General features: G+C 41.3%; 1 protein-coding gene across 1 annotated transcript in view; it reads right to left on the reverse strand.

The window, feature by feature from the left end:
- NPFFR2 (neuropeptide FF receptor 2) overlaps positions 1-27146 on the reverse strand; it is a 164855-nt gene that overhangs the window by 16915 nt on the left and 120794 nt on the right. The window contains exons 2-3 of the mRNA XM_075189550.1: positions 20327-20655; positions 16491-16590 (exon numbers count right to left, since the gene is read on the reverse strand). Coding sequence (XP_075045651.1) covers positions 16491-16590; positions 20327-20648 — 422 coding nt within the window. The 5' untranslated portion in view covers positions 20649-20655. The remainder of the gene's footprint in view (positions 1-16490; positions 16591-20326; positions 20656-27146) is intronic.

Consider the following 27146-nt stretch of genomic DNA (forward strand, 5'->3'; position numbering starts at 1 on the left):
TCACATTATAAGTATGTAGCTTAAGCTCAGTGATTATCCAATTAGAATTAATTGGACCATTCTTGTATTTTTATTTACATCTCAATATGTGATTTAAGAAACCAAAAAACAATTATTTTGTATTATAAATCTCGAGAGAATTATCTCAACACATAAACTTAATGGGATGTATTGCAAACAAAAAAAGTATTTAGTTAACAGGGAAATATATTGCTAAAAATTATACCATTCTAAAGGGGAACTGAACTCTCAACCCCATATTGTCAGAACAGTCAGAACAGTGTATATATAAATAAAATAAAAAAAGGGAATAAGTTTAATATAGATAGATATGCGGTTAAGTATATGATAGAAATTGACCTCCAGTACAGTGGTGTGGTGGACAATAAATATTATTATAGAAAGTACTAAACTATACCAAATGACTGAAAATAAAATAAAATAAAGTACATCCCAATACAAATAAAACAATATAAAGTAATAATGTAGTATAAATAAACATAAGTTCCCCTATCTATATCTAAATTCTAGATGTTCATTTAAGCCTTCTGATATTAGAGTTTGGATATTGTATTCAGTATATGAATCTGTACAAGACAACGGATTGCAGTGACTGAGTGAACAAAGTCCATCTGTCAGTGTAACGTTTCCTGGTAAGGCAATTTATTACAATCAAATGTGTTTATGAGAATTGTATAGTAGTTACGCAGTGTGCACATAAGGTGCACATAAGAACTGGAAAAAATAGAGAAAATAGAGAAAATTACATAAAACCTCTATTAAATATTAAATTAGCCAGTGCCTCAATTTATAGACATAAAATACATACAGATCCAATACCTTTATTAATGCATTGCTATATTGACTTTATTGTGATGAAATAAAATCACTTTTGTGTCATTACTATAAAACAACAAAATACTGTTTTGACATCTGTATGCTTTCCAAACATGAACAGAATTGTGAACCCTTGGCTTATAATGTTAAAAACAAACAGCTGTCAAGTTACTTAGTAGAAAGCAATGGGAGGTTTTAGGATCCCATTCAATAAACTGTTTGACTAAGTATCTGTAATTATTATTTCTAAAACAAAAGATGACATAAGCAATTATGGTGTGTTTACATTGATCTTCTGGAAAACAAAATAATGATATTGTGCTTCTTCGGATGTGAGCAAAGTTTTAGAAACATAATAGAAATAAATATAGCTTACATAGCTGCCAATCAGGAAAATTGTTTAGCTGTGCATTATATCATTTATGTTAAATGCAGCAATCAATTTCAATTTGCTATACAAGGGTGTAGCTAAAAGCCATGGCATCAAGAGTGAGCAAATGCTATGGCGCTATCTCTCCTACTTATTATTGCAGCTTTCACTAAATATTAATCAGATATAGTATATGTAATCAATAAAATATCAGAAGAAACCAAAAACCTCTTAAAAAATTAATACAAATAAAACATAAATATTAAATTCAGAGCACAGAATAGAAGAGAGACAACATAGGTCACTTTATATCTCTATAAGGTGCAAATAGGAACTGGAAAAAATTGACAAAATCACATAAAAACCTCTATTAAATATTAAATAACTGTCCCATTCAGTAGTGAAAACCTTAAGTTAATAGTTGAGCAGTACTTGAAGTACCTTAGTCATTAAACATTTATTTTAAGAGACGAGTCTCTCCACTGCTTACGGTGTACATCAAAATTAAGTACTGTTCACAGTGCAGGGAACGCACCATATAAGCAGCTGATATACGTTTTTACTTCCCGCATTTCTGACTTACAATAAATGTCCGTATCGTACAAAAAGATGTCAGGTGGGTGCACTCTCCCCAGCTGCATCCTGGTCACCACCATGATAACCAGGACGTCACTTTCCATCCATCCCAGTCATTGCCAGGGCAACGGCTGGGATACTCTTTTCTGACAGCGCCGCGCCCAGGCATGTTAGGAGACTGGGTGAGTGTGCAAGACACTTAATTAAGTAGCCTTCTGAGGCTGATTGTGAGCCTCTGTGCCTCCTCTCTTCTGATTGGACCATCAATGTATTTAAGGCAGGGATGGCTTAACCTCCCTGCCGGTTTTAGCGCACTGTTAGCTGATCTGCTTTGCTACCGTCTCCTGACACCTGATTAAATTACCTTTGCTAACCCTTGGCATTATCTGTTCCCAGCTAGTTTGCTGATTGCCAGAGTGATTTTCATGACCTCTGGCTTGTTACCTGAATTTTCTTGCTCACTGCCAGCCCTGACACTTTGCCTGTTTCTGACAACCCGCTTTCATCCTCTCTTTTGACTCCTATTTCCATGATGCTGAATTAATCATAAGCTTACACTACACTAGAGTGTAAGTCCTGGGGGCATCTGAGCACCTGTAAGTGTTCAATCTCTATGGGAAATGCGGCTGCTATAGGTGAGGATCTCTATTCCTGGTTCTGCAAGCTTATGATAATAGCCACTAGCTGTAATATTATAACCTAATAATAACGGCCTTTAATTTTGAGGAATTTGCTTTGAAGGATGACAGCATTACTAATCCTACTCCAGCCCAGGTTCTGGCTGGCCAAATTCACATCTTGTCCCAGGTGGTCCAAGAGTTATCACACCATTTGTCCATGCAGAAAAAAGCATCCAGGGCCTCGTAACTCACCTTTATGCCTGCGGTAGAACCCAAGTTAAATACCAGACTGATTTTCTAGGGACAGACATTTGTCCTGTAATTTCAAGAAGAGCTGTAAGCACTATTTTCTTTTGAGACCCCATTCCTTTGGTTCTGAACCACAGAGGGTCGGTATTGTCATCTCCCTTTTCCAAGTTGACCCACAGTCCTGGGTTTTTTGTCTTGCGACAACTAATCCAGCTCTGCAGTTAGTGGATGCATTATTTAATGCCTTTGGTTTGACAATCCGGATCTGGTGGCTTCTGCCGAGTCACACTTGAGATAGCTGAAGCAAGGCCGGTGTTCCGCCGTGGAATATTCTGCCGAATTCTGGCGGTGGTTCACTGACAGTGTGTGGAACGACTCAGCATTATGCAGTCAATTCCATCTAGGGTTATCTGACCAAATTAAACATGCTCTGGTTCAAAACCCTTCAACCACATCTTTGGAAGGGCTTATGCAACTTGCTATAAAAATTGATAGATGGATTAAAGAGAGGAAAGCTGGAAAGGAAGCACCTTCTTCTTGTTCCATTTTGGCCACCTGTCCTCTCCTATGGAAAAGGTGGAACCTAAACAGTTAAAAGCATATCATCTCTCTCTGGAGGAAAGAACTAAGAGACACACCTCGGGCCTTTGTCTCTACTATGGCAACAAGGGTCATCTTGTCCTCTCTTGTCCTAATAAGTCAGGAAAGACTTGGCTTAGATAACATGGAAGAGGTTCATCTAGGCCTGCAGATCATCTCCTCCAAGAATATGGCTCTCAATACCCATTCTGGTCATTACAAATACTTTGTCATGCTGTTCGGCCTTCGTAATGCACTCACTGTTTTCCAGGACCTCATTAATGAGGTTCTTCGAGATTTTCTTGGTCGGTTCATGGTCGTATATCTGGACAACATCCTGATTTATTCACAGTCCTTGTCGCAACATCGGATCCATGTCAAACAGGTCCTCCACAGACTTCAAGATCATCACCTCTTCGCCAAACTCAAAAAGTGTCAGTTTGAATCTCCTCTATTGGAGTCACTATGGATCCTAGCAAGGTCTAAACTATCCTGGATTGGGTGCAATCCAACAACCTAAAGGCCATTCAGAGGTTTTTGGGCTTTGCAAATTATTAAAGGTGATTCATTCGGGCCTTTCAGATTTAGCAGCTCCCATTGTTGCTCTCACCCATAAGGGGGTGGATCCCAGTAATTCGTCCTCTGAGACTATAACCTCTTTTGAAGCCCTCAAAAGGGCATTTCATCTGCCTCTGTCCTGAGACACCCCAATCCGGACTTACCCTTTGTACTGGAGATAGATACCTCTGATGTAGGTGCTGGCGCTTTCCTATCTCAAAGGGACCCAATCATCAATCACATCCCTGTGCTTACTTTTCTCGTAAATTCTCTGCCACATAAACTAACTATGATGTAGGCAATTGTGAAAATTTTGGCCATAAAATTGGCCTTTGAAATATGGCATCACTGGCTGGAAGGGGCTATTCAGGGCCGTAACTAAGGCTGTGAAATAGGGGCGAGCAGCCAGGGAAAAACGCTGAATGGGGGGCACAGTTTAGAAATATTTTAGGTACATTTGGTTAAAATTGATGAGGGGCGGCATTTGACGTTCTCGCCCCAGGCGCTAGAATTTTAAGTTACGTCTCTGGGGTTATTCATGTCATCTCAGTCATCATCGAAAAACCTCATAAGCTTAAATTAAGCTAGAGTTTAAGACCTGGGGAATCCGAATACCCGTGAGCATGTCAAAATCTACGATAAAGGCTGCTGCTGTAGGCGAAGACCTCTATTTCTGGTTTTGCAACTGTATGATAATAGCCACCAGCCGTAGCAGACATAGCAAAAGGTCTACGGTAAGTAAGTTTCATTTCAGGTCAATTTTTTCATAAAATGTTTACGTAAACTGGTTATGGACTGGTTATGGCTAGCTATGGCACTTCATTCCTTTAGGATCAGTACTACTATGGTTGCGGACAAGGAAGGTTGTTCTGTTCCATCCATCATTGCATTGGAAGATGGAAGCCTGGGTATTGTAAGATGTATGTGAGGTTTCGTGTTCATGAGGGCTTCCTTCCTTGGCAGGGCTGATCCATGACATTGCTTGCCTTGTTTTCAAAGGGGCATGAAGAGATTTGGCTATTTTTTCCTCGAAATGTGGGACCTGATTGGCTTGTGGCTCAAGATTTTACAGTTTTATCTGCATATGGATTATCCCGTGCATCCTTGGCTAGGCCTGCTGTGTTTAAATATTAATTTCATGCATTTGTATTTTCTCAAGTTTTGCTTTACCTCCCTGTGTTTCAGTTCTCAGCAACACTGCATGACGGACGAAGTGATTGGTGGGTCATTTCTTGGTATATTAGGCCAGTAAGAGTTATTCAGTTTGCAGCTCAAGCATTTTACTCGGGTCTTGGGAGGTACGCTACAAATCTTTGTAATTGAAGGTTTTCTACCTCATCGAGCACATGGATTCTGAATTTGAGGTTGTACTGTCCAGCTGGTCTGGAATTCATTTAGTCTGGTCAGATATTATAAATATAACAATAATATAGCATATTGAACTATTTTGTTATATTTTGCATTCGGTAATGGTTTTAGTTTGATGAAATCTTAGGGAGCGAATAGTTGCAGTTGAGAAGTGCGCAGGTGAATCTCGTTATTCCCCTTTTGTTTGTCAGGTCAGATATTATCCACAGGAGGTGTTTTTAACTCAATTTGCCTCAATAATGCCTATTATAAGTTAACTTGTCCATTGTAAAGTTTCTGACGGGATTAGAGGGTTTGGTGTTTAGCCATCTGATCATTAAGAATACTCTTCCACATTTGTTCAGGTCGGAAGGGGGGGCAATTGTCTGAGGAGGGTTTAGTTTTTTTATGAGTATGGTTTTTTTTTAGGGTTTTTGTTTGGCTTTGAGAGGTCATTGTGGGTGGTGGACTTTGGTTCTTTTGCGTGGAACCTAATGCGGCAGAAAAGCATGCCAATCAGCAGCCATAATGACACATTCGGGTAGATGTTGGGCACTCTCCCTCAACAGGAAGGTTCAATTAATATTAAGCAATATTACCCCTCTGGGAGTTATGGAACACCCGCTTTGTGTTGGACGGGCCACAGCTAGTGAGCTAAAATGGGGTAGATTCGGGCACCACCAGCTACAACTGTCCGAATATTTTAATTTACATTAATTACAGTTTTGGAATAGTTAATAGCTGATTGGTTCTTGCTTTTCGTTGCCACCTTTTTAATTTAATTTTCAATAAAATTTATGAACTTTCATTCACTAAATAAATTGCATGTGTCATTATTTATTTACGTAAGATAATGCTTGGTAAGTGAAATAAGGTAAAAGTATAAATGTTATCGACTGCTAGGCGACTTAGGATAACAGAGGGCAGGAATTGTCCCAAAGTAACATAAATGCCTCTGTTGCAAAATATGAAAAAAAGGAATTGAGCTTGGCAAGAGTTAACATTACATAAATTTGTAAGGAATTATTAGCCTATTAATATAGGGGTCTAGGGAGGGGCTGAGCTAGGGAAGGCTAATAATGAAGCTTATAAGCACAGGAAGTGGATGATTTCTTTCTCTTGCCTTCTGGAAAGTTCCTACCCAAGCCCTAATGTCATTTATATGGTTATAAATGACAGATTATACACAATCTTTCTTCTGATAAAAATAAAGATAATATACAGTTCCCCACAATTGACCCTTACTCTCCAATGGATTTTATATTTGATTTGAACTGTTCTGTGATATTCTTGGATTTCACTTTGTATACCAGATAAAAATGTGGACCTGCTGTGATCCAGTACTACTGTGCATTGATATGTTCCATCCATGTGTGAGAATATAATATGGTATATCAGTTTTGATACTGCATACTCTTTGTTTCCCTTTTTTTTCAGACTATGATGAATTTGATCCTTCCCACACTTCGGCAATAACCTGTGTTAGTGACCACAGATTTACTTACATCATACTTATGCACGTTGATCAGTACATTTTACTCTCTATAGGTACTTTCTTTTTAACATAGAACTAAAAACTGTAAATGTACAATAAAAGATGCAAAGGTATTATCTATTAAACATTTTCCTATTTTATCTCAGCAATTCTTTATGCTGAAAGTGTTTTCTTTAAAATTACAATTGTATATTTTCCATTAAGATTTGATTGCATTTACTGTCTAATCTCTTCTTTAAAAAACCTGATTGAACTTTAAAATCCTCACTTTTCTAAAGCAGTTTAGCATTTTCTTCTAATTGATCCAAACCACTGCAAACATCACATTTAATCCTGTGAGGATTATGACACCAAAAGCCATTAATTCTGATGCGCGTATGTATCTGCTGACACAAAGTACATCTGAGTTATATTTCTGTTTAAGCACTTGAGCAAGCTGAATCTTAAATACTGACTATTATAAATTAATACTTACACACTTTAGAGGAGTTGTCCACTTTTAGGCAACGCCTTCAAGAGAGAAGGAAGTCAGACAGGAGGTGCTTGTGGGAGTTGATAAGAGAGTGTATAAAAGTTTTGGTAGCATCTTGGGTAAGAAAATGATGCATTCTGGCAAAATTTCTTAGGTGAAGGTGGCCAGACTGGGAAAGAGCCTGAATTTGAGGAATACAGCAGCTGTAAATCTGAGGGAGATTTAAATGGAGTTGGTGACTCTGGGAGGAGGGATGATAATAAGTTCTGATTTGGACATGTTCTTGCTAGCTTTGGGACATCATGTGGACATAACAGAGACAGTTGGATATACAAGATAATAAAGAAGGGGAGAGGTCAGGGGAGGGAGTGCAGTCTTAATGAAACATTGGGGATGGAAGCCCAACTGCAGAGTGGTGAATGCAGTCAATGTGAAATAGGCTGTTGCACACAAGTCACTCAAGTAGTTTGCAGAAAAAGGGAAGAAAAACATAGTGTGGCAGCTGGAGAGAGAGGCTAGGTTAAGGAATGTTTTTGTTTAGGATTTGTGATATGAACATGAGTTTAAAGGAGACAGGTTGGAGAGATGAGTGAAAGGTGGGCATAATGTGGGAGAGAGGGAGCAGAGAAGTTGGGAAGCAATACCAGGGTTAGATGACTTGGTGATTTAGAGAAGTGAATGATGTTTGCTTAACTAGTGAAAGGGCAGATGAAAGGATGAATTTATAGTGGAGGAAGCCAGCATAGGAGTGAGGCATCTTCTGGTGGCACATTGAGATTTGGATCATTTGAGGCTGTATGTGGTGGAAGGAAGTGCATTGTCTAGTGCTTAAGTGAGTGTTTTGTTGTAGAAATAGGCTGACTGATCAGAACAGTTTAGGGTAGGCATAGGAGAGAGTAGTTATTTTTGTGAAAATGTGGATAGGTTGGAAATATTAAGGTTTTGGTGTGCGCATGTGGATTTAGGTGCAAAGGGGAAGTAAGGTAAAGTAAGGCTGAAAGAAAGGAGGTTATAGTCAGATAGCAAGAAGGCCAAATTGGAGAAACTAGATAAGTGCTTCCATAGAGCTACATTATGAGTTAGGTGTGTTCTATGATATATAATGCTTGATCATCAGGCTCAAGGTGGGAGAAGTTGGGTGAATATCTTTGTAAAGTGAATAGTGTGCAATAAACGTATAAAAATATAAATACACTGCCATATGTTTAGCTACACCATTCACTGGGGAATGTTGGGTTTGATTTAGCATAGTAATGCATAAATGTTCTTGTCATCATTCTTTTATGGTAAATGTTGGTTGCAATCATATGTTAAATATTAATCACAGTCACTGCATGTAGCAGGCATTTTATTGAATTGTGTGATTCATCTGAGATGTACTGAGCAAAAGTAAATGTGGCATCTTATTGGCATCTTCCTATCTTACTGTGTCATTATCCCCTTTTATTGGCATATAATAAGAATGTTAAAGAGCAAACACCCCACTGGTTTTGAAATATCTCAAAGCCCTCTAGATTTAATACAATTATATCAACAGCCTTTATTTTTTGGGGAGTTTTTTTATTTGAGCTTACACTGTTAATCAAATTTATGAGAGAGGCCATTAGCCGAAGGAGTTTAAAATCATGTGTTGTGAGCTGATAATGTTACTCACCACTGGGGGGTTTTAAGGCTGTAGTGTAATCAGCCAATTAGGAAGGAAGTGGGAGTGTCGTGGAAAGAATATATCAAGCAGTGTGAGAAGGAGAGAGCTTCCTGTTTCCTGGATCCGGAGAGAGAAGCTGCAGCATCAGGCTCAGTATCTGTGTTTTCTGGTTTCTGTTAACTGTGCTTCATTTACTTTCGTACCTTTTCTTTTTCTTTGCTTCTCCTTCCCTTCTCCTCGTTTTTTGCTTTCTCTCTCTTTCCCCTTATTCTTGTCCACATTTCTTCCCTCAGTATGGCTTCATCCCGTCCTAGACGCTCCAGATCTACCCCAGCAAGGCTGGCCGGGTCACCCCCTCCTCTCGCGGCCGTGTCCGCTTCTGCCCATCGCCCTGCTCTCTCCTCCGTTCACCCCCCCTCCTCTCAAAACCAGCTAGAGACGCCGGGTCCTCTTGGCGCGAACAGCCGTAGCAGGGGAGGCGCTGTCGGCAGCAGACCACGTGTCTCGGCCCGAGCTGTGGTCGGAGGTCCAGGGCTCCAGAGCGGGCGGCGAGGCCGCTCGTGTCCGGAGCAATTCAGCGTGTCAGGCAGGCTGGAAAAGCCCGGGGCAGGGGATCTCCTTCCCCCGGGGTGTTGGGTGGCGCCCGGCGGCCATCTTTAATTTCATCCGCTGCGGCGGTGTCCAGGGGTCCTGAAGGCACTGAGGGGGTGTTGAGGCCCAGGAGGATCCTCTATGCCTGGCAGGGAACAGAACCCGGGGTCCCCATATAGAGGGCTTGGTCCGGTTATTTTGGACCCCCTGCTTCCCCCGGGTCAAAGTGGGCAGGGTGGGGTTTGCCATGGTGTTCTTCAACCTTCCCCCCCCCCCCCCCGGGCGGTTTAGTGTCGAGCATCAGTCCCAATTTCTCCCCTGTAGTCTTCAGGAGGCCCCTCCCCCCTCCTTTTTACGGGGGCATGGTTCCCTAGTTTCCCCCCTTCCTCTCCCCCTGGCCGGTGTTCCCCCCCCCCCCTCCCCCTGTTTCCTCCCCCCTTCTTTTCTCCATGGATTCTGTGGTTCAGTCGGGGGTCAGTTTTTCCTCTAACAAGGCCCCGGGTTTATTAGGTCCCCCCCCGGGTAGGTTTTCCCCTGGTGGTAGTGGAGTGGCTTACCAGCAGTTTCCCATGGAACAATCAGCGGCTTTCCGCTCCCAGGTCCCGGACCCGGGTGAAACCTGGCGTTCCCAGCCACGTTCCATCAATCAGAACAGGTTGGATAGTGACCCCTCTTGGTCATTGCCATACCCCCCTAGGGGTTATGGTCCCGTATCAGGGACGGGCAGTAGGTGGACAGCCCCTTACCCCCCTCTGTCTGGGCAACACTTTCATGCTTTCCCTGAACCCTCCTTGGGCAATATATTTGGCGTTACTGGAATGGTTCCGCCTCTTCCCCCGGTTTCCCAGCAAGGGGGTGGGGATCAAAGGGCTCCCCCTCAAGCGGGTTTTCTGGGTCATCTCACGGCCTCAACCCCGGTGCCGGCCCCGGCTGGGGTCCTGCCTCAGCCTTTATGTAATCTGGCTTCTCCGAATGCTAACGGGTTTTCTCGTCCAGTTTCACAGGCGCAGTCGTCTTCCTTAGTTGTTCCAGCGGGCATGGACAGGTCACCTTCTCGGTCACAGCAGGGAGGTGAGGCGGAGTGTGCAGCAGTCCAGCAAGAGTCTCAACCAGGCGGTTCGAGGGATGAGGGCGGAGCGGGAGTCGTTCTGCAGGAGGCGCAGGGAGCGGATGGTGAGTACGATGGTTCTACGATAAGCAATACATACATGTCCGGTTCAAGCATATCTACCACTAGTGATGAGTCAGCATCATCTTCCCCCAGGCAGGGTCAGCGCAAGCTAATCAAAATTCTGAACACTCATTTTGGGGGAGCTAAGAGGAAGAGCGCGGATCGACTGGTTTCAATTTCTCCCACACCGGCAGGAGGTCCCCTGGTTAGATGTGAAAACACGGCATTGTTGATAGGAGTTAGGCGCAGCATGAGGCACAAGATTAAGAAAGGTCATTATGTGGATATATTCGAGCTGACAAAGGTCACCCAAAAGGAGTTGGCAGCTGCGTGCGCACGAGGGGGAGTGGGGGAGGATGCATACAGAAACTTTTCAAACTGGCTAACAGGGTATTGCATTTTTTCAGCTTGTTATTTAGAAACTAGACCTGACGCAATCATAGACGTATGGAAATATCTTCACCTTATTAACGAGATGCATAGTTGTGAACGCCCAGGTACCTGGAGGTTGTACGATAAGCTGTTTCGCGAGAAGGTGCACGGCCAGCTTTATATGCCCCTGGCTTTTAAAGATGTCGAGATCTGGTTGAGATTAAATAGAGCTCAAGTGTGGGAGGTGAGCACGGGGTATGGTCCTCCGCAGTTACCCAGGTTTCCATATGGGGGGAGACGAGGTGCTCCCCAGTCCTCCAAAAACCGTTGCTTTGCCTTTAATAACTCCTCATGCGGGAGGGGGGATTCCTGCCGGTATAGGCATGTCTGCACCAATTGTAGAGGAAGTCATCCCCTCAAGGAATGCCCTAGGGGCCCCGGCGGAGTCGGTAGGGGACGGGAGGAGCGGGGGGTACTGTCTAAAGCAGACTCCCCCATCATATTCTCAATTCTTTGTAGATGGCTGGTCCTTTACCCGGATGCCGGGCAGGCCTCTTTCCTTAGGGAGGGTTTTCGCCTCGGTTTTCGTCTCCCCATAGATAGTGGGGTGGCGGGTACTGCCGCCAGAAACCTTCGCTCCGCGTATGTGCACCCTGACAAAAGTTGGGAAAGAAGTAGGCCTTGGTCGTATGGTGGGTCCTTTCTCATCCCCTCCCATTCGAGATCTAGTCATTTCCCCGGTAGGAATAGTGCCCAAAAAGACCCCGGGAAAATTTAGATTAATCCAGCATTTATCTCACCCGGCAGGTAGGTCAGTTAATGATGCGATCGACCCAAAAATCAGCTCAGTGGTGTACCAGTCCTTTGATGATGCGTTAACCATAGTGAGAGAATTTGGCAAGGGAGCGCTGATGGCTAAATTGGACATAGAGTCGGCTTTCCGCCTCCTCCCGTTGCATCCCGAGTCCTTTAAATTTATGGGGTTTAGAATTCAGAACGAGTACTATGTGGATCGATGCCTGCCAATGGGTTGTTCAGTGTCGTGCGCATATTTTGAGGCGTTTAGTTCCTTCCTCCACTGGTGTGTCGGGGCAGGGACGGGACATCGCGGCATAGCGCATTATCTGGATGACTTCTTATTTATAGGTCCGGCCAATTCCCCTTGTTGTAAAGACACATTATTTGCGGCGCAAGCGCTATTTCGTGTAATGGGGGTGCCAAAAGCTGCGGATAAAACGGAAGGCCCGGCCACATGCCTGTCGTTTTTAGGTATTGAAATTGACACAGTAGAAGGTTGTTGTCGTTTACCATCTGATAAAGTGGCTAAGTTACAGTCCCTGATAGAGGAGGTTTTGGCGGCTCCGTCTTGCGCATTGCGTAAAATTCAATCGTTGCTAGGCTCTTTCAATTTTGCTTGTAGAGTAATACCTATGGGCCGTGTATTTTGTAGAAAACTTCAGCTAGCAACGTCAGGCTTGCGTAGTCCCCATGCCCAGGTGCGGTTGTCTGCGGAAATTAAGGAGGATTTGTGTTTATGGAGGCGGTTCCTAGCGGTCTTTAACGGTGTACGAGTATGGCCAGCACCCGCAGTAGCTAGTACATCTTTGGAGTTGCATACAGACGCATCAGGCTCGAAAGGCTTTGGTGCCTTTTTCCAGGGGGATTGGTGCGCGGCTCCCTGGCCGCAGTCATGGAGGTCTGAAGGTTTGGTGCGCAACCTGTTAACATTAGAATTGTTTCCCATTGTCGTAGCTTTGGAGCTGTGGGCGGACCGTTTGCGCGGCAAGAGCGTGGTTTTTTGGTGTGACAACCTAGGTGTGGTGCAGGCTATCAACAAGCAAAGCGCCTCCTCACACACGGCAATCAATGTGCTGCGTGTGCTGGTGTTGAGATGTTTAGAGTTTGACATTACCTTTCGGGCACGCCACGTCCCTGGTGTGGATAACCAAATAGCCGATGCTCTTTCCCGTTTTGATTGGCAACGTTTTAGATCTCTGGCCCCACAGGCATGTTTAAATGGCTTACAGTGTCCTCCTTATGTTTGGCAGATGGTTCGTTAGGGATAAGGTGGCTAGCAGAAGGGTCCTTGGCTCCGGCAACTAGAAAGTGTTATCAAGGGGCATGGGAACGTTGGTTGAGTTACCGCGCATCTTGCAACAGCGATGTTTCAGGTCAGATTCCCTCTATTACGGGTTTTATGTGGAATTGTTACAATGAGGGAGTGTCTAGAGCAAAGATGGGGTCCCTTTTGGCTGGTATTTCATTCATGGCTAAGTTAAATAGCACGCAGGATCCCACAAAGTCATTTATCATCACTAAAGCATTGAAGGGTTGGTCCAGGATCCAGCCTATAAGTAGTGACACTCGCCGGCCGATTGACGGGCAAATTTTAGCCAGATTGATTGAGGTTTTGCACAGCTTAGCCACAGATGATTACGAGGCTTTGCTGTTTGGGCTGGCTTTCTCAATGGCTTTTAGGGTTAGTGAGTTGGTAGCCAGATCCAAGAACGACATAGGGGGAGCTTTGTTGTGTAGGAATGTTATTTTACAATCCAATGTGATACGTTGTAAGATAGTCAGGTCTAAAATGGATCAGTTAGGCAGAGGTCACTGGTTAGCGATTACGGAGCAGCAGGAAACATCCATATGCCCGGTCACGCTGGCCAATCAATTTGTTAAAATTCGACCCCCAGGGGAAGGTTTGTGGCTAAGTCATTCGGACAATACACCAGTAACTAAATTTCAGTTTAGCGTTTTGTTAAAACGGGCCCTTGGGGAGGTTGGCCTCAACCCTGTTGAATATGGCACGCACTCTTTCAGAATAGGGGCGGCCACCGCCGCTGCAGCCAGAGGGGCATCTATCAATGAGATTCAAGCGTTAGGGAGATGGAAGTCGCAGGCCTATAAGAAATATATCCGGCCGGATAAATGAGCCTTGTAAGGGCTCTTATATATATGGTCATGTTCTCTCCTTATGTCTCGCATGGTTCTTTATCGCTTCACCTTTCCTTTCTCATCTATCACTTGGTGACTCAGGGCTATGCTGCTCGCTGTGTTAAACGGGGGCATGGAGGGATTTTTCCTTTTGTTTTCCCTGGCAAGGTCTGATTAGTGCGTGTGCCTCCCGGGGTTAATAAGGGGTTTTTACCTTCATATGGGTTACCAATTTTCCATTTCATTTTGTTAAGAATTAAAGAGTAAAGGTAATTTCAGTTTAAGAAAAATAAATAAATAAATCAGTCAGTAAACGAAACAAAATAGATAAAATTAATTGCTTTTAGAGCTAAAGATAGGATCTTTTCACCTTTACAATATTCGAATTAAGTTGGGGTGGCCCCTCTGGTAGGGAGGGGATACCTCAGCAAGTCTTTAAAGTTGAAATAAGAAAATTAAATTAAAATATAGTTCTGTTTTTAACACGGTTGTTTGGTGGTGCAGGTTCTCAGATACGGTTATGATTGATGAGACTATTCATTTTGGTTTTAGGTTTTTCGGTGAAGAGGACAAGGATATGGGTCGTGGGTCATTCATTTATCTTTTGGGCGGCGAAACACAGAATAGCGGAGAGGTGGTCCGGTTTCACACACCCAGTTGACATCCGCTGGTTGGGTAAAAGGGGCATGGTATGGGCGGCTTTGATTCTCACGTTAGGAGAAGAAATAGAGGAACACGGTACCCCGGATATAGTGGTGATTCATTTGGGAGGTAATGATGTAGGAAAGGGCAAATCCCTTGATTTAATCATTAACGTTCGTGAAGATCTCGCACAAATACATGCCCAATGGCCTTCAATGAAGGTTTGTTGGTCCAACATAATTTCTCGGTTGTCCTGGAGGTCATCTATTCCCCCGGCCACATTGATAAAGGTGGTTAAAAAGATAAATGGATACGCGAGGCAGAACATTAGGGGCATTCAGGGGGTGGTTATTAGCCATCCTGGTTTAACAATAGACAAGAGGCACCTTTTCAGAGCGGATGGGGTTCATTTGTCGCCAGAAGGAACGGTTTTGTTTTTAGAGAGGATTTTTTCAGAGCTCAAGGGTTTAGTTTTTTCTTTAGGTGGCGGGCCGCGTGGTCCGTAGGGCACTCGGCTGTGGCAGGAGAGCATGGCAGTCATAAGGTTGTTAAACATACGGTACTTAATGTGTTGGCAATATAGCCTTGGTTCCCTCAATGTTATTAGACTCGTTGGTACTCTTGTAAGGAGTATCAGGTTTTTGCCTAGAAAGGGCTTGACCAGTTTGAGTTCAGAGGGTATTGAGTTAATTTATAGTGTATAGTACCGGCCAATAGTTAAGGTGTTAACCTGGGTTGGTGGAAAGGAGGCGATCTTCCACCGTATTGGTTCATGTTGGTTTTAGCTGGCTGCCCTTGCTCTTCGCCACCTCTATAAAGAAAAAGGTCCAAATTGCTTATAGCTTTTGATAGTATTGATAGTAAAATAAAATAAAGATAAATAAAATAAAATAAAATAAACATATAATTTAAATAATAATAATGTAATAAAAGGACCTTTTTTATTCCAAACTTAAGTCGGTGTCCGTGTCTTTATTTTATGGTTGTATATGTGGGGATGTTTTAAACAAAGAGGGGAATGCATTTGAAGGGTAATCAACGCTATGCATTTTAATGGTTTGTAAGTGAAAAAAGAGCAACAATAAAATTGTAAGAGCAATAATAAAATGTTATTACAGTATATCAATATATGTATGTACCTCTCTCCCTTTTTATGACAAACCACTCTGACGAAGGTTCCATTGTAAGCAACTATGTGTTCAAGGATTCATATGTCAGTTTAATAATCATTTTCTTGGAGTTGTCTGGCTTTACAGTATTTCACTATCTCCTTGTGTTTTTTTCCTTTTAGTATCACGTGATACATCAACAATAATCTATATGAAGGATTGTTGGAGAACGATACCTGGAATACTGAAACTTAAAGATTTTTGTTGACTCCACAGAAACTTCTTTTACTCTTTTCCTCTGTACAGAATAATTTCACCTGGATTTTGTTTTTGACTGTATGTGACTAAATAGGCAGCTAGTTCCAGTACTATCTGTCTTTTGTGAAACACATTGTTGCACTGCTTACCGCTTATAATTTATTGATTAGTGTTTAGTACCTTTTGTTTATTGCCAATTTGTTTTACCAATTAGCTACATAGAAGTGCTGGTACACCAATCAACAGTACAATGTGGTGACATAAGATAGTAAGTTTGTGGTTTAGAGATATTGCTGACATACAAACCAAACCATGTATCAAATTGCAATTTTACAAGCCACATGGCAAAATGCCACAGAATAGTCAGAAAAAAGACATGGTTCTGACAGGCACGTTAGCTCAAAATACATGCTGCAGAAATTAGAAAATGAAGAAAAAAAGTCCCCTCTCATTATGTAACAGCCCGGCCTACTGAGCAATGGGGGGATTGTATCTCTAAAAAAAATTTACATTACTCAAATGCATCATTTTTTTATATTATAGAAAAATAATGACAGTAAGAGCAAGATGTTGTATAGGATATATTATTAAATGTGAATACAACACACACACACACACACACACACACACACACACGAGTTTTATTGCAAGGTTTTTACACTAACCTGTCCACAGCTATTGCCACCAATGTAAAAACAGAGGCAGATACAGAGATTCCTTGAATCATGCCACTCATTTTACATATTGTATTTCCAAAGGGCCAACCTGTTGATAGAAAAATAAAGACAAATTAAAAACAGCACTCAGCAGTATGAGCTACACTTATCCCAGCTGCTCCCTGGGACGCCACGGCCAGGTAAAAAAAAATACCAATCTGGTGTCACCTGGAACCCAGCATCCTCCTCCCTTCTCACTCCTCTCTGTTCCCTTCTCTATGAAGCACGCCTGACATATTGAGTGAGTAGCCGCGCAGAGAGGAGCTCGAAAAAAGAGGACAGAAGAAGAGAAGAGAGAAGGCCAAGTAAGTTAAGTAAAGGAACGGAGGGAAAATAGTGATAGAACACAGCGATGGAGGGGAAAATAAAAGAAGGGTGCATTGTAATGGTGAAAGGGCAGTGTGAGCATGAAGGGGCACAGTGTGAATGTGAAGGGGCACAGTGTGATGGTGAAGGGGCAGTGTGATCATGAAGGGGCACAGTGTGATAATACATATTGTTGTTTTATTTCGTTTGATCTTTTCTAACTAATGATAGCTGTAAATTTGTACTTTGACTGAAATAGAATTAAAAAAAACACCATAAGAAAATATTATTTTTCCTTGGATTTATGTGTATTCTTTTTACAGACATTTTTATAAGTATTTCTGTCCTGACCGAAATACTTATTACGTTATTTTGACCCAACTATTTATAAAACGGGACTGTTCAGTAACTATTTTGAAGGGGTGCCTTGAAAAAATTAAGAGGACCTTACAGGTGCCGTGAACTAAAAAGTTTGGAAATCATTGACTTATCCAATAAAGTCAGAACATGGGTGAGAGTTCTAAAGGCATTACAGGAATACATTTTCTTTCATAAATAGCATTTTGTACATAACCTTAAATTAAACCTTTAAAAACCTTTATTTTTACACTGTTATTTAATTAAATCTCCAGTGAGCCTGGCTAGTTAATAGCAGTGCAGTTAACTAGGAGTAGTCTTTTGCACCACTCAGCCAATCACTGATAGGCTACTGAATCACTTCCAGGGTTTAATGAACCTTCATTTTACACAGTATTCAATTTATATTTTAGTCTCAGTATTCCTTGGTAGATGCAAAAAAGGTAGCAAAACCATTATTTGAACTGAACACTCAGCATTTTTGAGACACTGTGAAAGATGTTCATAAAGACAGACATCAGTGAAAAATGTTGTCTCTCAAAATGTTACTTTTCCTATTTAACACAGTTTTTATTCTAGCATTAAAAGCAAGGCCTCTGGTGGTGTCATAGGATAAGCCCCCACCCATTTCTAAATCTCCCCCTCCCCTCACAGTGCAATATGGTTTTGCCAAAGTGAAAAATTTCTACTTTTTAATTTAATTTTATTTTTGTCATCCAACTTTTGTCCAGTTTGGATATATAGAGATGATCTAAAAACCCTTCAAAAGATATATACTACAAAATAAAATGGGCAAAAAGCTAATTAAAAAGGTTTCATCAGCTCCATAAGGCAAATTACCCCCAGCTTTTCGATTTAGCAAAATAGAAGTCACAATACATCGATTCAAGTCCGAGGAAGCAGGAAAGTACCAAGCTGGCTCGGCTCGATACTCGGATTGGCAATGTTCAGGGGGGTTCAGTTTTCGGAGAACCGAGCCTGAGCATCTCTAATTAACACTATAAAATGAATATTACCCCAGACTTTTTTTTTTCAATCTCTTCCTGTATGTGGGCCCACCCAAACCTTGAAATTCATACAAAATGTAACCTCCATTTTTATCTGGGCCAAAAAAGGCTGTAGAATCCAACTAAAAATTTTAGAAAAACCCTCCAAGGGTAGCGCTATGGGCATCAAAAACTTCAAAATTTACTACCAAGCACCACAGCTTGCCCAATGGAATACGGCTCTTCGTACAAAAGTGTGGATCTCTACTGAAGCAGACACCATCGCTTTCTTCCCTTTTAAGCTTCCCCCTCACTCACCACTCACCATCCAAACTAGAAAAAAAACAGCCAGGGGTGGTATTTTCTTTGTCTGTTTGAGGCCAAGCAAACAAGGTTTATACTCTTGCGCCAGACCCCTCTCCACTTATCCCCATTTTGACAACCCTGCCTTCATCCCACACCTTGACTGCTCTTTATCTACTTCATGACTAGTGGGTGGCAACAGTTTCTCCATGATTTAACCTGCTGTAATGTTTTTCCTCAATTGTAAGACTTCTCACAATATTAGACACTATGAATCAGACATACATCCATCAAAGAGATTGTCTCCACTTTATACGTCCCACTTTCTTTGCCTGAGCCCCAACGGATGATCCTCACAAACTCTTAGAACCCTTAGTTAGAAAGCAATGCATTGCAACCTGGGAGTACAGCTTATCCACTGCTATTTGTGCAAAGATTAAGAAAACACTTTGTTGTACCACTGGCACTATGCTGCCAACCAGATTATTTAAATTGATTCTTGAGGCTTCCATAAAATGCTGAAGAGGTTACCTACCACCTTGTACATTTTAAATATTTGGTAGCCATGTCCCAATTTATCAGGCTACTGGTAGGCACTCCAAAACCTGATATGTTTCTTTCTGCAAATTGACCTTCCATTGTGAAAAGAATATTGTATGTATACCATATGGCATACCATTGTAAACAATATCATTCTCCAACACCTGGGAATCTTAGGCCACCCATAAAAACATTTATGCAAATGACAAATATTCTTTGTACAGCACTGCACAATTGGTGGCGCTATATATAAATAAATGGTGATGATGATATTAGGTTACCTTTGTAAATTTGTAATTGAGAGTAAGTAATCTGAATTGAATTCTAGAGGATATGGGAAGACAGTGTATGGATTTGCATAGCGCTGTGGTGGAGGTGGAGCAGCGAGAGAGAGAAGAACAGTCTTGCAGCATCTTGCTGGATGAACTGAAGTGGGGACAGGTAAGATATTTAAGATAGGAGGAGGTTGCTGTAGGTGTACTGGGAGATTGCGAGAGAATGGATAAAAAATTTGATAGCATCTTGAATATGATGCAGTCAAAACTAGCTATATTCTGAAGGTGGATTTTACTGGACTGCAAGAGAGATGTATGTGAGGAGTAAAGCAGAGGGTAGAGTCATGGGTGACACAAAGGTTTAGGAGACTGAGAAATTTGTGGTGTTTTATAAGCAGTTGAACTTAGTTTTTGTATATGTCTAAGCAAACAATCTCATGTTTTTGTGGCTAGTCTGGATAACCTACAGACATTACTAGTCAGGCAAATTGTGTGTGCCTTTTGAAAAAGTGGTTATTTTTTTTTTTTTTAGGAAACATGTGCATTTGTACTGGAAATAAATAGAGATTAAAAATGTCAGGTATGAAATATTTTCAATCCTGTTAGTCCCATTATTCCCCTAATATGCTTGTAGAAAACTTAGGGTAAAACCAGCAGTTAAGCTGTAATATAACAAAGGTCTGGTAGCTCAGAAATGACTTTGAATCTTTGTGTTGAGAGCCAAACATACAAGTAAAACCTGCAGTAGACAGAAAGGTATTTCTCTGCCATATGAAAGAAGTCAGGGGAGAAATATACCTTCCTTTAAGACCTTTCAGCTACTAGTTCAAAATAGGTGTAATGCATTTGTCAAAAAATAGTCAGCACTGCTACAAGGTGCATAACACAAAATATAGGTAACACAGTACATTATAGAAAATAAGAGAGGGACATCCCAATGGTTAGAAATGGTTTAATTATGTGAACAAACAAATTGTTTTAAAAATATGTTTAGCATAAATAATAAAAAAATAAATACCTGCAATTATGTTATCCAGTAGCGTTGTAGGCATGCAGAAAATTCCAACTAGTAAATCACTGACAGCAAGGTTCAAGATGAAAAGATTAGTGATAGTTCTCATATGTTTGCTGCTGAGAACAATAAAGCAAACCACTCCATTGCCAAGCATGCATAGGATAAAAATGAGAAGATATGAGATGATGAACACTGCCGCCACAGAGGGTCGATGCAGATAGAAATCAACGTAAGTTATGTTTGGTTCTATATTAGATTGTGTCCTGTTGATGACTTTCTTTGGAGTCCAAATCAAAGACAAATTTGAGTCCAATTCTTCATTCATGATGAACCTTTAAGATAAAATAGGAAACATTTATTGATCTGTTCAATTTCTCTTTTTCTGTAATAATTGACTGTTTTTTGCCTGAAAACATACAAAAAGTCTACCCACAGCTTCCTTCAAGTATAGTAGGTGTATTAGGATATGCAGTTCAGCTTCCTTTCTGTAATGTTATACTATAGTAGACTTTAAAGTGCTTAAGTCATTTTGACTTTGAACATTAAGGATCTCATTTATAGCCGGACGCAATGTGCGTCTAAGACGTGGAGGAGTGGGAGTATGCTGCAGCTTGGTAGGGTATTACCAGTGGCATGCAACCCACTCGTAATACCCTACAGAGCTGCGAGCAGTTCGTGCAGCTATCTAACTACTTGCACCACCTATTTCCTACAGCACAGTTTAAGCACTTTTTTGACGTGAGTTGCGTCGGCATCCAGGATTTACTTACTGGGTCACACACCCTATGGCTATATTATACAAGTTCACACCTTCACAATTCCACATTCCACCCTTTCCGTCGTAGTAAGCTGCAAGCTGTCGCAAGTGTAAATTGTTTCCAAGATGCAGACGGATATGGTGCTTGCTGCGTGATAGTGGTTTTGTGGTTGATGCGCCTAAAACGGACTTTGCGTCCAACTCTAAATGAGGTCTTCTACCACATCTTAACAATAATGCTAAATCCAGGTGATTTTATGAATTAAGCTAAGTTGATGACTGACTATAATTGTAAAACTGACAACCAACTAAGAGCTTGGAAAAATAATCTCCACTCTTCTACATGGTTAACCAGTGAAGAGAAGCCTAACATATTGATAGTCCATTTGTTGAAGTTGTATTTATTATAATAATAGAATTTATTGTGTGCTTCTCAATTTGCAATATATTATATATATAATATTGTTATTATACAACCTATGCAACCTGGGCTTGCAGGTTGTATAAGAACTGTGATATTTCTTTTGTAACTCTGTAACTTAAAATGTAATAGGTAAACTTCTATTTGCTGCAAGAGCCTCATTTGGTATAGACAATATTGATTTATTCTTGAAAGAAATTCAACAGATGGGAGTTACGTCAGAGATTTTCTCAACTGTCTGCAAATGGAATGACAGTTTTGGGCCTACCAACAAACAGTTTGGATTCATCAAATTTATGACAGCATTTTCTATTGGAAGGCCGAAAAATGGCCATTGTTGGTACTCGCTAATAGAATTTTGGGACAGATAAGGTAAAAATTTGTTCAGAAAAATGTATCACAAATATGAAATTTGTTGTAAAATGTAAGTTTAATACAGTTTCATATGTGAAGTTTTCATGCTGTCACAAATCTAATATTAAGTTAGTTATAAAACGATAACAAATCGAAGAATCAGATTTAAACATGCCAATTGGGAAACTATATTGAGTGATGTGAAATCTATGTGAACCAGGGCCGGACTGGCCATCTGGCACTTCTGGCAAATGCCAGAAGGGCCGATGGCTAGATGGGCCGATCAGCTGTCCGCATCTTCTTCTTTTTTTTTCCAGCAGTCACAGCGCTCACTCCGCTGGTGACTATTTCGATGTGGAACCACCCCTGCACGGCAGCCCAATGGACCTGCAGACAGGACCAGTCACTCCCCGGCGTTCTTGTTAGGAGTCATATGGATTGACTCATAACATATGCACCCCTCCCTGGCTTGGTTGGTTGGCTGTAATCACATGGTCTGAGTGGGGGGAGTGGCAGCTGCAGCGTGGACTTCGGGTGTATGTGTATTAGCAAGCAGACAGCAGAGCAGTCAGTTACACCTCACACACACACCATGCTAACTGTGCCCTGTGCTGTGAGCAGGAAAATAAGGTGAGGTTAGTGTACAAATAATATTTCATGTGTCAGCTCTGTGCCTCTGTATTATAATCTGCCATGGAGCAGTGTAAGAACATTAGTGAGCCTAGAGAAACATTGGATGGATGTTAGTAAAGATTAAACATGCATTGTCTGACTATTGGTAAGCAAGTAAATGAGCACTGTGTATGTATATTATTTATTAATGATCATGCAATGTGGGTAAAACTTAGTGATCAGATAAAGTGATCTATTTTTATGATAATTACCATTTTTTTATATCACCGCTTATCGCAGTTTCACTGCTATTTATGAACTTTATCTCTGGAAGACCAGCAGTAAAAATTGTCATTTTTCCGAGCAGCAGTATGTTAATATTATGTGTGTGTGTGTGTGTGTGTGTGTGTGTGTGTATGTGTCCGCAGTATGTTAATATAGTGTGTGTGTGTGTGTGTGGCGCGCAGTATGTTAATATAGTGTGTGTGTGTGTGTGGCCGCAGTATGTTAATATAGTGTGTGTGTGTGTGGCCGCAGTATGTTAATATAGTGTGTGTGTGTGTGTGTGGCCGCAGTATGTTAATATAGTGTGTGTGTGTGTGGCTGCAGTATGTTAATATAGTGTGTGTGTGGCCGCAGTATGTTAATATAGTGTGTGTGTGGCCGCAGTATGTTAATATAGTGTGTGTGTGTGGCCGCTGTATGTTGATATAGTGTGTGTGTGTTTGTGTGGCCGCAGTATGTTAATATAGTGTGTGTGTGGCCGAAGTTTGATAATATAGTGTGTGTGGCCGCAGTACGATAATATAGTGTGTATGTGCGGCCGCTGCATGCTAATATAGTGTGTGTGAGCGGCCGCTGTATGTTAATATAGTGTGTAAGGGAAGGGAAGATCTTAAAAAAAAAAAAAAAATGTGGGACGTAAGCTATTTAATGGTGGAGTGTAGGTGGGGGCTAATTATTTAAGGTGCCTTTAATTTAATTTAATGCTGGGGTGGTTTGGGGCTATTAATTGAACATGGGGCTGATTTTGGGGAGGAGGGCTATTTATTAAATGTGAATATGAATTATTTAATGCCGGTGATGGTTTTGGAAAATGGGTATATTTATTAAAGGTAAATGCTATTTAGTTTATTGCTGGGACTGTTTGGGGGGGGGGGGGAATTGGTTTTGATTAAATGGGTATACTGTTAATTTAATGTTGGGGCTGGTTGGAGGGAAATAGGTCTTATTAAATGTGATTATTATTATTGTTGAGAATTGAGGGAGGCATAATTACAAAACATGGGTGCTATTGATTTAACACTGGGGCTGGTTGGAGTTTTCTAAATCTCATGTACCCATTTTTTTTCCAAAATAGGGCATCCAACATTTCAGGATCAAGACGAGCAGGAACTGAGCTAAAGACACCAGCAGTCACAGGTGGTGAAAGTGACCAAGACAGGTAGGAGAGAGCAGGACAATCTGCCAACTGTTCTGAATCTGGTGGGACAGTCCTGAATTTGGGTGACTGTCTTGCTTAGTCAGGATTTGGTCCGACTGCATGGAGAGTTGGGAGGTATGTCCCGCTTCACAACGTACTGCTCGTGAAGGCAGAGCTGTGTGCATCTAACAGTAGGGCACACAGTATTGCCTGTGTATTTGTCTAAAATTTGTCTAAAATGATAACCATGTTACATAATAGGGGCCCTGCTGTCTTTAAAACCCTGGGCTCCCCCGAGCGTTAATCCAGCTCTGGTTAGCAGGAGGGAGCTGATAGCTGCTCCCAGTCCCCTGACAGAACACAAACTGCAGAGCAGCTCTAAGTCTCACAACATTTTGTAATCTCGTGAGACTAGGAGCTTCCCTGCTCACTCTACAGGAAGTTCCCACCCTGATGGACGTCAGCAGCACCAGATGCATAGATAAGTACAGTGGGCTGGGGGTGTCATAATGTGTCTGGGAGGGTGTGATGTGGCTGGGAGGGCGTGATAAATGTAATGTTTTATTATAATGTATGTATCAATGCCCCATGTTGACCACACCCCCAGCACAATGTGGTCACACCCATTTTGGCAACGTCGCACAGCGGCGGCACACAGTTTCTTTGCTACTCGTCTAAGGAGGGGAGTCCCAAAAGTTCACTGTAACCAGGCCCCAAATTTCTCTTCCTGTCCTGTACATACCATTATCTGATACTGGTAAGCCCTATGCTGCAAATAGAGAGTCAAGCTGCGTATAATATATTTGTATCTCACGGGACACTGTATAAGAATGACCTTTGCAAAAAGTACTGTAATATTATTATCATCTGGATCTGAGGTGGGCCTGTGTGCTTTAAATGCCAGGGCTGATTTTTAGTCCCAGTCCGGCCCTGATGTGAACAGTGTAAATGTGTAAGTAATGTGTAAAATGTATATTGTTGCATCATACAAATAGACTGCAGGTTAAAATAACACTGTATTTTTAATAAGAAGTTTATTGGGTTATATAAGGATTATAAGGTTATAAAAATTTTTTAAGAAATTTCAAAATGGCTGCTGTGTAAAGAGCCACATGGATCGGCCATTTTTAAGACAAGCATGGTGGAGACGCAATGCTAAATGGTACATTATATGAAACAATTTTCCTTTGTTGGCGTATTTGATAATGATATATTGTAAAGAAATTGATAGAAATGAGAAGCAAAGTTGTAACATCATGGAAAAATTCAAAATGGTGATTAAATAGGACAATTTTTACCAGATTAAGAAACCTAAATTTAAAATGGTTCTAAAGTTGTATTTTTTGTGTTGTTTCAAAGAAGTCTGATAACTGAGGGACAGTTGCCTATAGATTTATACTAATAGGCTATATCTATAGTCTCATAGCATAGGCTTAAAAGAGAACTTTACAGAGAATGTTTCTGTCTAGAATTTGGAAAAAAGAGAAAAAGTTGTGTTTTTTAACTACAAAACAGAATTATATTATGTCTCCTAGAGAGTAGCTCAGCTGGTCTCTTTATTTCAGTTGAAATGTAAATTGGCAGTTGTGAAGGAGCTCCTATATTACTGTGGATGACACAATCACGGTGGGAGGAGCTTAAATCACGCTTAATAGCCACTAGCATTCCACTGTTGTTTGCATGCGCTTAACTTATGCGCACATTAATATATGACCTGGATGAAAGCCAGAGTGTATTAAACAAACAGAATTATATGTGGTATTTGGCAGAGAGCATATCAAACAAAGAAAACATTTGCTCACAGGAAAGAAAATCACAGCTAAGAAACGTAGGTTAGTGAGTCATTATTGTGTCCAGTTGTGAGAGGTGTGGCAGAGGTCAACAACCCCCACCTGAAGCAATGCATTCTGAGCAAAGGTTTATAAACTCCTGCAGCAGGCAAAACTGTCTCTTTTGAACATACACACATCTCACACATTACTGGAAGCACTGGACATCACTGCAACATTCCACTGTAAATTCATCCTGCAATAACTTCTCTATACTACCTTTTAACTTATCTGTTAGTATCTGCCTGAATCTTATATACTCTGCCCATCTATTTCTATTAACTTTTCTAATATTCGCTTGCATGTATTTCTATTAGAGATGCTCAGGCTCGGTTCCCCGAGAACCGAACATACCCGAACTTAGCAGATCCGAGTACTGAGCCAAGCTGGCTCGGTACTTTCGCACTTTTTTGGAATTGAAAACGAGGCAAAATGTCATTGTTACGTTGTTGGATCTCGGATCTTGCAAATTTTGGATTCTATAAGTACCGCCCTCCACAGCGATCTAGCGCCATTTCACAGAGGGACACAGAAGGGGTAGCACAATCTGTAAAGCAGTTGGGCAGCAACATATGCAGAATAGAAAGAGGAGTGTTCTTCAAAGTTTACAGTGCTAATTGTCATTGCTGAAATAGAATTAATAGTGCAGGCTAGGTCTTCTAAATCTGCAGTCCCATAATGTACAGTGTTATATAGGTAACACACAAAGAGGAGAGCTCCATTGCTCCATTGCTAATTGTCATTGCTGAAATACAAATACTAGTGCTGGCAGGCTTGGTGTAAACCTGCAGTCAAGTTGTACGGTGTTATATACGTTACATACAAAGCTCCATTGCTATTTGTCATTGCTGAAATACAAATACTAGGGCTGGCAGGCTTGGTCTAAATCTGCAGTTACCTTTTACTGTACCATAGCTCACTCAGAAACAGGAGAGGTGGCAGGGTTCAGTGCTGAAACAGAAACTGTAATAATAGGGATGTCTGTGTTCTTAAAAGTCTCCAGTGATATTCTATTGTGCCATAGCTCATACAGAAACTGGAGGAGTGGCATTGTTCTTGTCACTCTCCAGTCTCAGTCATGATGATACTAATCCCTCTACCTCATGTGCTAAAGCCTATGTTTAAGCGCATAGTGGTTTTAAGTCAGGAAAGCAAAAATGTAAATAAAAAGCTTGTACCTTTTTAAAGAATAAAAACCCTTTCTAATAAAGGTGAAAGTTTACTGTAGAAAAACATAAAATTGCCAAGATGCCTTTCTACCCAAAATATTACTAAGCATACCAGCATCAGGTTGCTCCCTTCTCTCAGCCAGATTTTAGCACTTGCAGTCTACACTGTCATCATATTCACCCTCATCAGTGTGTACATCATCCTCAAACAATACTAATTCATCCCCGCTGGAATCCACCATCACAGAAGTCTGTGTA

Source organism: Mixophyes fleayi, chromosome 1 (assembly GCF_038048845.1).
Source record: "Mixophyes fleayi isolate aMixFle1 chromosome 1, aMixFle1.hap1, whole genome shotgun sequence".
NCBI lineage: Eukaryota > Metazoa > Chordata > Amphibia > Anura > Limnodynastidae > Mixophyes > Mixophyes fleayi.